General features: G+C 41.4%; 1 protein-coding gene across 2 annotated transcripts in view; it reads left to right on the top strand.

Moving 5' to 3' along the window:
• The window catches only part of VGLL3 (vestigial like family member 3), a 52,201-nt gene that overhangs the window by 18,749 nt on the left and 19,098 nt on the right, over window positions 1-14,354 (top strand). For both annotated transcript variants that reach the window (XM_070406027.1, XM_070406026.1), the window contains exon 3: window positions 3,975-4,508. In XM_070406027.1, coding sequence (XP_070262128.1) covers window positions 3,975-4,508 — 534 coding nt within the window. The remainder of the gene's footprint in view (window positions 1-3,974; window positions 4,509-14,354) is intronic.

The following is a 14,354-nucleotide window of genomic DNA, read 5'->3' as shown; positions in this document are numbered from 1 at the left end:
TATTGCATGGAAATAGCTCGTACAGTTTCTCATATGCTTTTTCATCCAACAAATGTGGCTGTGATTAAGTTCTCGTGAGCAAAGACTCACGTAATGAAAAAAAATTTACATATATATGAAATAAGTACACTGATTCCCAGGCATGAAAAAAAGCATGTCATCTGTTTCTTTGTATCAAGATTTTTTCTTAACAATCAAGATAGCCAATAGTGGTTTTGAAGTTTAGACTTGTCCTTAAATATATTTTCTATTCAGTATCATTTCATTTACTTGTAAAATGTAACATTGTTTTTGAAACGGCTGCATATTATACTAATCTCAGGAGACATACCAACTGGGAAAATACTAAGTTGCTTCTAATTTTATTTTTCCCTAAGGCATTTTAAAGCTTTGTTCAGACTTTATGAAGTGCATTTTTAAAAACAGAGTTTCAGTTTCAATGACAATGTGTTCACTAATCACAATACAATACTTCCTAAATAGGACAAGATTTTTGGTAAGGAATTTGTTCATAATTCACATTTGTACATGTATATCCAAAATGCTTAGGCATCTATAAAATAAAATTGGGCCCATGTACATATAAATGAAAAGAAATAAAAGGAAAGCAGCCAGAGAAATGACATATACTCTCTGTACTTTTGATATTTTAATGGTGGCTTTTACTAAGGAACTCTGTATCTCCGGCACACACCCACGGGTTGGGTTCAGCAATGTTTATATAGGATTTTGGCCTCACTAGGAGATGACGGTTACGAGTAGAATGAAGGATTTGGTACCAAAGATTGGATCTATGAGAGCAAAGTGGCAGATTGGTGGTGGCAAAGCTGCATGTATGATGTAAGGAGCCTCTATAAACTCCTTGTATGGGTTTTAAACTTTACACATTGACAGCTTCCATTGTGGGTGTGAGAGAAATATTCCATAATGAGCCGCACTTAAGGCAAATTGAATTTTCTTCTCACAGCTTATGCAATTTTCTTTCTTGTCATTAGCAGCTATTTTTCATATGTCAAAGGAAGACCATTCTTAAATAAAAGGTATATGCTCCAGTGCCAGGAAGTTTGATTTTAAGTGCTATTTTCTGATGAATTGTGATTGTGACAAAACAAATTCACTCAATGGGGAGTTTGCCAGGATTGTTCAAAGACTTGAAGAACGGCGCCCACTTCTATCCTTTGCCTTTGGAAGACTGATATTTCCTAGGTTTCCCAAGGGAGTTGAGGTCCACGGAGATGCTGCGGGGGAGAGACTTGATTGTGAGACAGGACTCTGTCCGTCCATAGGATGGATGGAGTGAATGATGAACGCTCTGAGCAGACGGGAGGGAGTGGGAAAGTTTGCAGTGCTAGTGCCACAGCCTTTAGGGAGGCTAGAGAAAGGAAATGTTTGAATACCACAGCAATTTCCTAATTATGTTAGTCAAGTTACAGATGTGGTGGTTGATTCACATTATACAAGCTTTCCCTGAAGTTAAACAAACAAACAAACAAACTGGCCTGGAAATTTATGAAGTGAGAACATGGATATGTCAGATTTCTGAATGCTTTTATTTCAGAGTACTTCTTAGGACAGTGATGGCGAACCTATGACACGCGTGTCAGAGGTGACATGCGAACTCATTTTTTTGGTTGATTTTTCTTTGTTAAATGGCATTCAAATATATAAAATAAATATCAAAAATATAAGTCTTTGTTTTACTATGGTTGCAAATATCGAAAAATTTCTATATGTGACACGGCACCAGAGTTGTTAGGGTTTTTCAAAATGCTGACACGCTGAGCTCTAAAGGTTCGCCATCACTGTCTTAGGATGTCCTTTATTCACTGGAAAGATCTTTCAAGTTTTTTTTGTTTTGTTTTGGTTTTTTTTGTTTGTTTGTTTTTCTTGTTTGTGTGTGTGTGTGTGTGTGTGTACCTAGTATAAAAATACATTCTTACTTTACAAGCATGACTAATATTCTAAGCAACCTTATCTTAATCTATAGATAGAAATAATTTATAGGCCACTTTACAGAGTGATAGAAGTATGGAGTCAGAAGATATTTAGAATTTTCATTCAAGTGCCTCAGACTTTAGCAGAAGACTGAGCCACAGAGAGGTCAACAGATCCTTTTGGGGTCATAAAATGAGATAGGATTGCCCTAGTCAGTTTGGCTCAGTGGTTAGAGTGTCAACCTATGGACTAAAGGGTCTTGGGTTCCATTCTGGTCAAGGGCACATACCTCGGTTGTAGGCTTGATCCTTGGCCCCAGTAGGGGCACATGCAGGAGGCAACCAATCCATGTGTCATTTTCACATCAATGTTTCTCTGTCTCCCTACCTCCTTTCCACTCTCTCTAAAAATCAATGGAAAAAACTATCCTCAGGTGAGAATTAACAACAACAAAAACAAATAAAAATGAGACAGGATAAGAACTGAGTGCTAGTTTTCTGACTGAGCTCTCTAGACTCCCAATCCAGTGCTCACTCATTCCCACCACACCATGGGCCACAGGCTCCCACTGGTGGTGTAAGTCTTCCTAAATGGAGATCCGACTATATTACTCTCCAGATTAAAGCCTTTCAAAGCTCAGTGACCTTCTCAGGACAGCACCCATATTCAGTGCATGGCTGGCAAGGTCATACCCATCTGTGCCCTTCTTGGATCCTCGTCTAAATTTTTTCCACCTTTTGCCCACAGAACTCTTTAATCCTTCAAATGGCACTTTGCATGTATAGGGGTGTGTGTGTGTGTGTGTGTGTGTGTGTGTGTAATTTTTGGTCTTTTTTTCACGTAATTTTTTATTTGCCTAAAACACTCTTCACTACTTCTTCCCAAGGCTAGCCTTACTCTTCCTTTCAATTTAGCTCTTTCTTTCTTAGGCTTCCGGGCCCTCGCTCTGTGCTTTCCTTTATGAGAGCACCTACCATGTCACATTGCATGTGCGATTTATTGTCTGTCCTCTATCAGGTTGTGATTAAAAATGACATCTCTTGACCGCCTGTGTTTGGTACATAGTAGGTCTTCCATAAATATGTTATGGGGATTGAGTGGATGGAGAAAGTGAATTGAAGCAGAGTCACGGAAGGTTATCACTATTATTTCCCCTTCCCAACACCTTCTCAAATCCATCACTCCTACTTAAATCTCTTTATTTCCACAGGATCTTCACCAAAATCTAATGTTCAGGTTATAGTGACAAGTGTGCCCTCTTGTGGCACAGTTATGAAGACTGCTGGCCATCCAGGAGGCAGGCTACCTGTTTCAAAGCTCATTTTCCTACTGGCCAGCTGTGAAGTCTTGGGCTTCTTACCTGCCTCGATTTCCACATGGATAAAATGGGAATAACAGTAACAACAAGATAACAATAACTACCTGAAGGGAGGATTCGTTAAGATCATCCATGGAAACTGTTGGGCATTTGGTCACTATCCTTAGTGTTAGCTATTACTCTTTATAGACTCTCAGAACTCCACAGAAAAAAATAAGCTTAGAATACTCTTTCTGATGGAAAATGAGTGTCAGTGAGCAGAATTAAATGCAACCTTGTTTCCATTTGTTTCAGCATTAAAATGTTTAGTTTGAATGAAAATTATATTTGCATTTAAAGGAAGTTAGTAAGCATCATCATTTCCAACCTACTCGAACATCATCTATGGCATACATTTTCTTTACCTGGGACTAAGGACCTTGCTCAGACTTGGTGGCAGCAAGTCACTCAGGAGGAAATGAAGCTTTTCAATCCCAACTTGGAGACCTTAATATCAATTGTGACTGCATAAACTGCACAGACTAGGGCGGGGGGACTCAACACGGTGAACCCTGCGGTTGATGTGGCCTGGGAGCTCAGAGGCTCACCTAGCCTCAGCCCACCTCTGTGTGGGGACTGAAAGTGCATCCTGATTAGTCTGCTATAAAATATTGGACATGTGGAGGCAAGTCTCTCCCAGAATGGAATCTTATGTAAATAATTTATTTTTCTGTCTTCTCAGACAGCTCAGCTCTCGCAAGTCAGAGGAGTAGCTTCCCGACTTCCTTTTGGACCAGCTCTTACCAGCCCCCTGCACCCTGTTTAGGGGGAGTTCATCCTGATTTCCAGGTCACTGCACCCCCTGGCACCTTTACCACAGCCGACCCCAGTCCCTGGCCGGGACATGGCCTGCACCAGACTGGCCCAGCCCCTCCCCCTCCTGTGTCTGAGTCTTGGCACTACCCTTTGGCATCTCAGGTGAGCCCATCCTACAGCCACATGCATGATGTGTACCTGCGGCACCACCACCCCCACGCTCACATGCACCACCGGCACCACCACCACCACCATCACCACCACCACCCTTCTGCTGGCTCTGCCCTGGATTCATCCTACGGGCCCCTGCTGATGCCATCAGTGCGAGCAGCCAGGATTCCTGCTCCTCAGTGTGACATCACAAAAACAGATCCGACGACAGTCAGCACTGCTACCTCAGCGTGGGCCGGAGCCTTCCACGGAACTGTGGACATAGTGCCAAGTGCGGGGTTTGATACAGGTGAGCTGGGGGAACTCCCCCTTTTCATAATAGAAAAAGTTAGGAAATAAATATTTAAAAGAAAGGATGTTCTAAGGACCTTGAAATATTTTTTTCTTATGTGTAAAGTTAAGCTTTGCCAATATGCTTATAGAACCTAACCATTTGCAATAATTCCTGCATCCCTGCAGAAACTGGTGTGAGTAATTCATGGAGTACAGTCTGAGGAAGCTAGTGATCTGTTCCTTTGGACTGGAATCTTTGGTACTTTATGTTTATAAAGTATTGAGCATATTCTCTAAATCTCCCTCCTCTCTGTGCTCTATGCTATGTGCAATGCCTAATAGAATCACAAATAGTATGTTTCAGTCATTTTTCTTTCTTTTCTTTTTTGTTAGGTCTTATTTATGGTTTATAAAACAAAACAAATTGCCTCCTGGAATGTAGTCCATGGTCCACTCTTTGAAAAAGATTAGGGGATGTATTTTTTAAAAAACTGTATTTTTCTTCCCTTTTTTTGCCCTTTTGTCCCCCCCCTTTCTCCTCCTCACCTCTCTCTCTCTCTCTCTCTCTCTTGTTTTAAATAACACCAGACTTAATAAAACTACTATAAAGTTTATATTCAACAGACTTATAAAAAATGATAAGGGAAATATTTATAGAGTATTCAGCTCCTCTGGAATTCACTGGTTCTGAAGGTCATGGTGTTAAATGTTTGAGCTTGGTTTTTGGACCAGACTGTCATATTAATAGTATTAATAGTTCTGAGTTCACAAAATCATAGGCTTCAGAAGCTAAAAAAGGACCCATCAAGTCAGTGATTACATCCCCAGAGTCTACATTCCAAAGTCACCCCCTTCACCTCCAGTCCCAGGTTCTTCCCCTGGAACATTTTGGGACACATTAGAACTTTCTTTCCAGAAGTTTAGAGAAAGTCACTCTTTCCTTGTTGTTTTTTTTCTGTCGTATGCAGGGTCTTTAACCTGAGTGCTGGTTCACAGAAGAGAACCCCCCAGAGGAATGGGTGCCCAGCATCAAGTGGCATTCACTCTGACAGGAGTGGAACAGTCTAAGCTTGACTATTGCTTCTGCACTGAGCTTTCCAATGTTGGTCCGTGCCTGGCCCCATCTAGTTCAGCTTCCTATTGAGTCTCTGGTTCAAACTGCTTTCCTAAGAAACTGTCAGGGGACTTGGTTCTCTCTCTCTCTAGGAGAAAAGAATGTGGTGGGGCTAACAACAGGCTTCCCTTCTTTCTTAGCCGCATACTAGCAGGATGAAGGCAACTCTTGAGTTGTTGGATGCCTGGGGCCAGATCTGAGTAGACTTCCAGTTTGGTAGCTGCGATCTTGAGTTGCCAATTTCTGGAGGTTCTTTTCTATTGTCCTTCCATGGTACCTGCATGGCCACAATTTCCCTTTAGTAGGCAAAAAGGATGTTCTCTCCTTGCTTAGTCACTTTGGGCTGCTATAACAGAATACCATACTCTGCGTGGCATAAACAGCAAACGTTTAGTTTTCATAGTTCTGGAAGCTGGAAAGTTCAAGGTCAAGGTTCTGGCACTTTCAGTGTCTGGTGAGGGCCCACTTTCTGGTTCACAGACTCTGTCTTCTCAATGTGTCCCCAGATGGCATAAGAGACAAGGGAGCTCTCTGAAATCTCTTATAAGGGCACTAATTCCATTCACGAGGGTTCTGCCCTCATGACCTCATCACCTACCAAAGCTCCCATCTCCTAATACTAGCACACTGATCATTAGGACTTAACCTATGAATTTTAGGCGGACAAAGACATTCAGTCCAAAACATCCCCTCTGTGCATTCTAGAGCATAAAGACCGAAAATGGTGTGATTGCTTGTTGCTCTCGGTTTCTGATTGTCTGTCACCTGTTACCTACTTTTGTAGTTGTCAACTTTGGGCTGTGAGAAGAATTGAGTAGCAGTCTTGCTATGATTACGTTTAACTGCATCGTAGTTGATTCTACAGGGATCTCTGGAGCCCAGATGGCTTTTTATAATTGTCCTGCCTTAAGTCGAGGTGGATGGGCTTTTTTTATACCTGCATTGACTGGTTATTGGATGGTTTTGCCTATTGAAAGGGGAAATAACGTTAGGCAAGATGGCTTTATTCAGCTGAAGGTAATTCCCAAAGAGAGAAACAGCTGAAAGTCATGAGCTGACAACAGAGGGGAAATGAATGTTTTAACATGGAATGGGGAAGGATCAGTGGCCCATCACAATATCTATTATAGGGGGACAAAAAAAGAGTAGTAGCTCTTTTCCACTTTTCTCACGACTTACTAAATAACAGAAGTTTCCATGTAATAGGCCCAAGCTAGGGAAGTAGGTTAGTTGAGAAGAATGAGACATAGGTTCCTCTATCCAATCTATAAAACATTGACTGATTGTGCAGCCCAAAACAGTGGCTCAGCACCAATGTTGGGTGGCTACCAAGCGGCTGAGGGAACAGCCTACATTCAGGTGAGACAGCTGTGAAACTTCTCATAACCCAGGTACATTCCATTAGGAAAGAAATTAATGCAACCATTTTGAAAGCAATTTGGTTATGGATATGACATTTTCATCAGTAGGGGAAAGGTTTAATAATGCTAGGTGCATTTTTATTTTGCAGTCATCTGTAGGAAACCTGGAAGGTTGAACATAATATAAAGCTTAATGACTAAAGAAAATTTTAGAGTATCATGTATGATAAAACCCAAGGGTCAGCAAAAATTTTCTGTAAAGGGGCCTGATAGAAATATTTAATACTTTACAGGATCATACTGTCTGTCACCACTACTTAGCTTTGCTTTTACAGTGTTGAAGCAGCCACAGAGACTTAACTAAATGAGGATGGCTGTATTCTAATAAAACTTTATTGATGGACACTGAAATTTGAATTTTGTATACTTTTAATGTGTCATCAAATACTACTCCTTTTGATTCCATTCTTTCTTGATCATTTAAAAATATATAATCTATTTTTCCATACTTAGCTCATGAGCTATGTATATAAACAAAAAATGGGCCTGATTTGGCTTATGAGCTGTAGCTTTCTGACCCCTATATAATCCCATGTGTGTAATTTTTATCTATCCATACAAGCTTGTGCTCACGCGCACACACATACACATTTGCACCTGCACTTCCTCAATTAAAATTATCTGGAAGTATATGCCCCTAGTTTTAATGCTTGCTTATTAGTAATTAGCAATCATTAAGTGGGCCTGATTTGGCATCCTGAGCTGTGACGACAGACTGATTTTATAAGCCCACCTATGGCACTCACTTGCTACAGCAGTGGTTCTCAACCTTGGCTGCACATTAGAATCACCTGGGAATCTTTTTAAAATCCTGATTTCTGGGCCTCATCCTCTGGAAATTCTGTTTCTTTGTTACTAATATTGTGGCCCCACCCCATAACAAAGATGTGGCACAGTTTGGGATTCTAATGTGCAGCCAAGGTTGAGAACCACTGAGCTACAGGGTTTTGGGCAAATTACATAATCCCCTAGATGCCTCAACTTATCTTTAAAAAATGCCTCTGGGTTGTTTTGAGGATTAAATGAGCTAATGAAGTAAAAAATTTACAAATGTGCCATGTACATAATAGGTATTCTATAAATGCTAGATGTAAAAGGAAAGATGGATAGAGCTTTGCATTTTTTTTTTGCTTTTAAATTATTATCATTGAGATATATTTCCTATGTCCTTTACTATACCATTAAAAAATGTACAGTTTAGTGGTTTTTGGTATATTCACAGCGTTGTGCAACCATCCTCACTATCTAGTTCCAGAACATTTTTATCACCTCAACAAGAAATCCCATGTCTCAGGAGTCACTCCCAATTTCCCTCCTCCCACCTCATATGCCCTGGCAGCCACTAAACTACTTTCTTTCTTTGGACAGTTCATGTAAATAGAGTCATGCAATATGTGGCCTTTGTATCTTCTTTCTGTCACTTAGCCTGTGTTGTCAAGATTCATCCATGTAGATGTATCAGAACTTTATTCCTTTTTAGGGGTGAATACTATGCCATTATATGAACATACATACCACATTGTTTATCTATTTATGAATTGGTTTGTTTCTATTTTTTGGCTATCAAGAATAGTACCACAAGTCACCCTCATGTACAAGTTTTGTTTTCTTTTTTTGTTTTCTTTTTTTTTTTTTTTGTTCCTCCCTAACCATCAGAGAAGCTAAAGATTAGTTATCTGAGTTTTCTGCATCTCTTGCAAGCCAAGCCAAATTTGTGTAAAAAGTTTCAGACATCTGACTTATTGTTAATGAACCAAACTTTTGGGCTGCATATTAAATATCATCTTACCCTATTACGCATCGACTCCTTAATTCCTTTTTTTCGGTATACATATACAACCCTTTTTAAGATAAGGTTTATATTCTGGTTTGTGGCGGTTTTAATTTAACAGAATATTAATTGTTAAAACTTTCTACTAACTGTATCTTTTTTTTATTAAATCTTTATTGTTCAGATTATTACATTTGTTCCTCTTTTTCCCCCCCATAGCTCCCCTCCTTCCAGCTCCCACCCCACCCTCCGCCCTCACTCCCCACCCACTGTCCTCATCCATAGGTGCACGATTTTTGTCCAGTCTCTTCCTGCATCTCCCACACCCCTTTCCCCCCAAGAATAGTCAGTCCATTCCCTTTCTATGTCCCTGATTCTATTATAATCACCAGTTCATTCTGTACATCAGGTTATTTATTCACTTGATTCTTAGATTCATTTGTTGATAGATGCATATTTGTTGTTCATAATTTGTATCTTTACCTTTTTCTTCTTCTTCCTCTTACAAGTTTTGTTTTCAATTCTCTTGGGTATATACAAAAGAATAGAATTGTGCAGTTGAGAGAACCTCACTTGTTAACTTGTATAACTCTATATTTCTTGACATTTTTTCAAAGACCATTTATTATATCTGCAATTAATTATAAAATTATTACACAATATAGCAATAGAGCTCTGAGGTTTTATAGGCAAAGTTCTTTCAAAAGAAAAGTGAAATGGTCTATTTTTTTCTGAAGGTTCTGATCTGGATTGAGAACAGTGAGGTGCCTTAGGCATAAAAGTTGAAGAAATACTCATTCTCAGAGTCCTGACTATATGTGCTTCCTTAAATTTTGGGCCCAGGGTGCCTCACTTGCCTCACCTGTGCCCTGGCTCTATTTCTTGTCATGTCTGATTTACTTTCACTTACTACTCCCTTTTTTGAATAGATATTATATACCGATTAGGGGTCTGGTGCATGAAGTTTGTGCACAGGTAGGGTCCTTGGCCTGGAGGGCGATCAGGGCCAATTGGAGCCTTCCGGCTGCTGGCCAGGGCCTTCCATCCCTGGCTGCTGGCTGCTGCAAACCAGGGCCTTCCTTTGTTCTGTGCCGGCCCCTGGTGGTCAGTTCACGTTATAGTGAGCAATTGAACTCCCAGTCCCCTGGTCCAACTCCTGTGGGGACACTTTGCATATTAGCTCTCTCTCTCTATATATATATATCTACACTAATAAAAGAGAAACATGGTAATTAGCATACGACCGCTACCCTTCCCATTGGCTAATCAGCATATCCTTATGCAAATTAACTGTCAGCCAAGATGGCAGCCGGCAGCCATGCACTGAAGCGAACAGGGAGGCTTGCTTGCTCCAGTGACTGCGGACTCCAACGTTCCCCGCCTGACTTGCTGGCCTCTCAGCTGCAACTCTAAGTAACTATGTTGCAAATATAGAAGCTAAACAAAACCCCAGAAACCGGCTTTCAGTCAGCCGGGCTTCAGCCAGCTGGACCGCAACATTGTATCAAATACAGAAGGTAAAGGCCAGAAACCTGCTTTCAGCAGCGAGGCCTCAGAGCTAAAGCTGGCCCAGAATAGAAAAAAAAAAAGAAAAAAAGGAGCAGTTGGGAGCTTTAGTCACCTGCCAGCCTGAAAACGGCCCTCAGCCCCTCACCCAGACTGGCCAGGCACCCCAGTGGGGACCCCCACCCTGATCCAGGACACCCTTCAGGGCAAACCAGCCGGCCCCCACCCATGCACCAGGCCTCTATTCTATATAGTAAAAGGGTAATATGCCTCCCGGCACCAGGATCAGCGCCCAAACCCCCTGATCGCCCTGCGGCTCTGTGTGTGACTGGGGAAGGCGCCCCAACCCCCTGATCAGCCCTGCTCTGTGCCTGATGGGGGGAGCTCCCCAATCCCCTGATTGCCCTGTGGCTCTGTGTGTGACAGGGTGCGACGCCCCAACCCCCCCCCCCCATGGGCTCTGCTCTGTGTGTGATAGGGTAGAGCCATAACCTCTCCATCGGCCGTGCCCTGAGTGTGACAGTGGCGGCGCCCCAACCCCCTGATTGGCCCTGCTCTGTGGACGGGAGGCCACCCAGTGATTGGGGGAAAGCGATGCCCCCATTACACCTCTACTGCTGCCTCTGCTGGCAGTGCAAGCCTTGGCTGGCCCTGGTTACCTGAACCTCAGGCCGGCCCTGGGTGGCTGGGGGGCTGAGGGGACAGGGGGACTCCAGAGGCAGGCACCCCGGCAGGGCTGAGGGAACTGGGTGCTGCCATCTTGTGGCTGTGGGCACCGCTGTATTTGAGGGTGTGGCAGTCAATTAGCATATTCCCTCCTTATTGGCTGTGGGTGCTGCCATATTTGAGGGCGGGGCAGTCAGCATATGCTCTTTTTTTCCCTTTCTTGTTTAAAGTATTACAAATGTGTCCTTATCCCCTCATTGTCCCCCTATCCCCCCACTCGTGCCCTCACCTTGCTGGTGTCTGTGTCCATTGGTTAAACTTATATGCATGTATACAAGTCCTTTGGTTAATCTCTCCCCCTTCCCCCACCCTCCCCTACCTTCCCTCTGAAGTTTGAGCATCTGATCTATGCTTCTCTGTCTCTGGATCTGTTTTTGTTCATCAGTTTATGTTGTTCATTATATTCCACAAATGAGTGAGATCATGTGGTATTTATCTTTCTCTGACTGACTTATTGTATTTAGCATAATGCTCTCCAGCTCCATCCATGCCGTTGCAAATGGTAGGAGTTCCTTCTTTTTTATAGCGGCATAGTATTCCATTGTGTAGATGTGCCAAAGTTTTTTAATCTACTCATCTGCTGATGGGCACTTAGGCTGATTCCAAATCTTAGCTATTATAAATTGTGCTGCTATGAACATAGGGGTGCATATATCCTTTCTGATTGGTGTTTCTGGTTTCTTGGAATATATTCCTAGAAGTGGGATCACTGGTTCAAATGGAAGTTCCATTTTTAGTTTTTTTGAGTCGCCGCCATATTTGAGGACGGGGCAGTCAATTAGCATGTTCTGTCCTTATTGGCTGTGGGTGCCACCATCTTTGCGATGGCATGAGGGTCAATTAGCATATTCCCTCTTTATTAGATAGGATATACACACACACATTGATATGATCATAACACATCTGCTTTCCTCATGAAAATACCTATCTTTACCAAAATACTGTTATCCCAAATCTCACATTAGGCTTTGCCCATTCCTTTTAACAATCTCAAAATTGGGTTTCATGGGAACAGTAGTTTCAGCATCTTTATTATTTTTTAAAAAATATATTTTATTGATTTTTACAGAGAGGAAGTGAGAGGGATAGAGAGTTAGAAACATCAATGAGAGAGAAACATCGATCAGCTGCCTCCTGCACACTCCCTACTGGGTATGTGCCTGCAACCAAGGTACATGCCCTTGACTGGAATTGAACCTGGGACCCTTGAGTCCACAGGCCGATGTTCTATCCACTGAGCCAAACCAGTTAGGGCAGTTTCAGCATCTTTAATAATAAAAGCATAATATGCTAATTAAACCAGACAGCCAAACAACCTTTCAAACATCATTCTGGATGTCCTTCCAGACAAAGCTGCCATGGCAGGGGCAGAGGCAAAGGCATTTAGGGGCAATCAGGCAGGCAGGTGAGTGGTTAGGGATGATGAGGCAGGCCAGTAGAGACAGTTAGGGGCGATCAGGTAGGCAGGTGAGCAGTTAGGAGCCAGCAGCCCTGGATTGTGAAAGGGATGTCCAAGATTGTGAGAGGGCAGTCGGACATCCCCCAAGGGGTCCTGGATTGCGAGAGGGTGCAGGCTAGGCTGAGGGACCGCCTCCCCTCACAAGAATTTTGTGCACCGGGCCTCTAGTGTGATAATAAGAGCTTAACTGAAAAAATATAAGGTCCATGGTGAGATGACTTAGTTAACATTGCTTACCACATACCTCTCTTTGAGATCACAATTCATTTTAGCATATGAAAGGTTATTACACATTCTTTAGTAAAAAAAAAACATGTTAAGCCCTAGCTGTTTGGCTCAGTGGATAGAGCATCAGCCTGCGGACTGAAGGGTTCCAGGTTCAATTCCAGTCAAGGGCACATGCCTGAGTTGTGGGCTCGATCCCCAGTAGGGGGCATGCAGGAGGCAGCTGATCAATGATTTTCTCTCATCATTGATGTTTCTATCTCTCTCTCCCTCTCCCTTCCTCTCTGACATCAATAATATATATATATTTTTAAAAAGAAGCATGTTAAAATTTAATAGATTTTCCACTCTGATTTTCTTATGGACACATTTTGTTTTTAGCATACTTACTAACTTTTCATGTAAGGCTCTTTGGGAATGCTATTTAGCTTAGTTTTTATCCCATAATAAAAGCCACAGATTTCAACTTTAATCAGTGACTTTCACCTTTCTTTAAGCTACTGTGGAGAGGAAGATTAAAAATGGTAGCTTGAGCCAAAGATAAATACCTAGAAGGGTAAGAGGAGGAAGGGAGGGTCCAGGATATGGAGGACTAACTTCAGTATGCTCAGAGTCTTGTACTAGGCCCCTTTGTGTCAGGAAAAAGAGAGTTACATGTTGTCTCCTAAGTGTGATTGTGAGACAACATAGTATTAGATATGCATGTGCGAATGCAAGACTATATCTCTTCCTATCATGCACGTTTTTTTTGTGTGTGTGTGTGATGACATTAAGTAAATTCTGACCACTATTCATCTTTTCAGTGGCCATAACCATAAATGTATTTTACTGAAATGCTGACATTCTTATTTTCTGTTATTACCAATAATTTACCTAAAATAAGATATACAATGTTCCATATCCTCACCAGTTTGAATTAATTTTTCAAGTAAAGATTTGTTAATAAAGTCTTTCTACTGAAATGCAGAGTTGACTTTATTTATAACTTCCACTTTAGCCACTGTTTTTAAATTTAGCAAAAGGAAAAGCAGTCATGCTTTGTGGTATGACTTTTTCTTTATAAACACAAGCTGCTCATTGCTTGAGATTGTTTTCATCTCTAGATACACAGATATTTTTCTTAGGATCCCTCATGTTATTTTAGCTATAATTTTGTTATTTTTTTATGTTGAGGAATGTCATAATTGCTCAATATAAAATGTACATAAACATCATAGAGTTAAGGTACACATATTCTTTTTGCTAAGATATATTTAGGTAGGCTAAAATCACACCCTCCCCCAAATAACATTGTGTGTTATCGCACAGGTTCAGAAAATCTGGAGGTAAAAAGGATTTAATATGTTGCTGTACCTCTGGTTTCTCAAAAAATTTTTCTTGTAAACATTAGCTAGACATTTGCAGAAATAGATTCTATGACTGAATGACTTTGCCCCAACTGATGGCTAGAGCCAGATATTAAACACTATCTGGTTCATCTCTCACTAATGAATTTTGTTTTCAGCTATGTAGTGAACTCAGGATTATGTATCATAGCATGTGACTAGACAGAGAAAAACAATATACCACAATAGCTACTAGCCCTACAAATGACTTACTCAGTGCACTTTGTGAAAATTTTCATAAGTACAGGAAGCTAT

Source organism: Myotis yumanensis, unplaced genomic scaffold (assembly GCF_028538775.1).
Source record: "Myotis yumanensis isolate MYYU_CA2020_CCGP unplaced genomic scaffold, mMyoYum1.0.hap1 SCAF_2, whole genome shotgun sequence".
Classification (NCBI taxonomy): Eukaryota; Metazoa; Chordata; class Mammalia; order Chiroptera; family Vespertilionidae; genus Myotis; species Myotis yumanensis.
The sequence above is the reverse complement of the archived record's forward strand: the minus strand, read 5'-3'. Positions and strand labels throughout refer to the sequence as shown.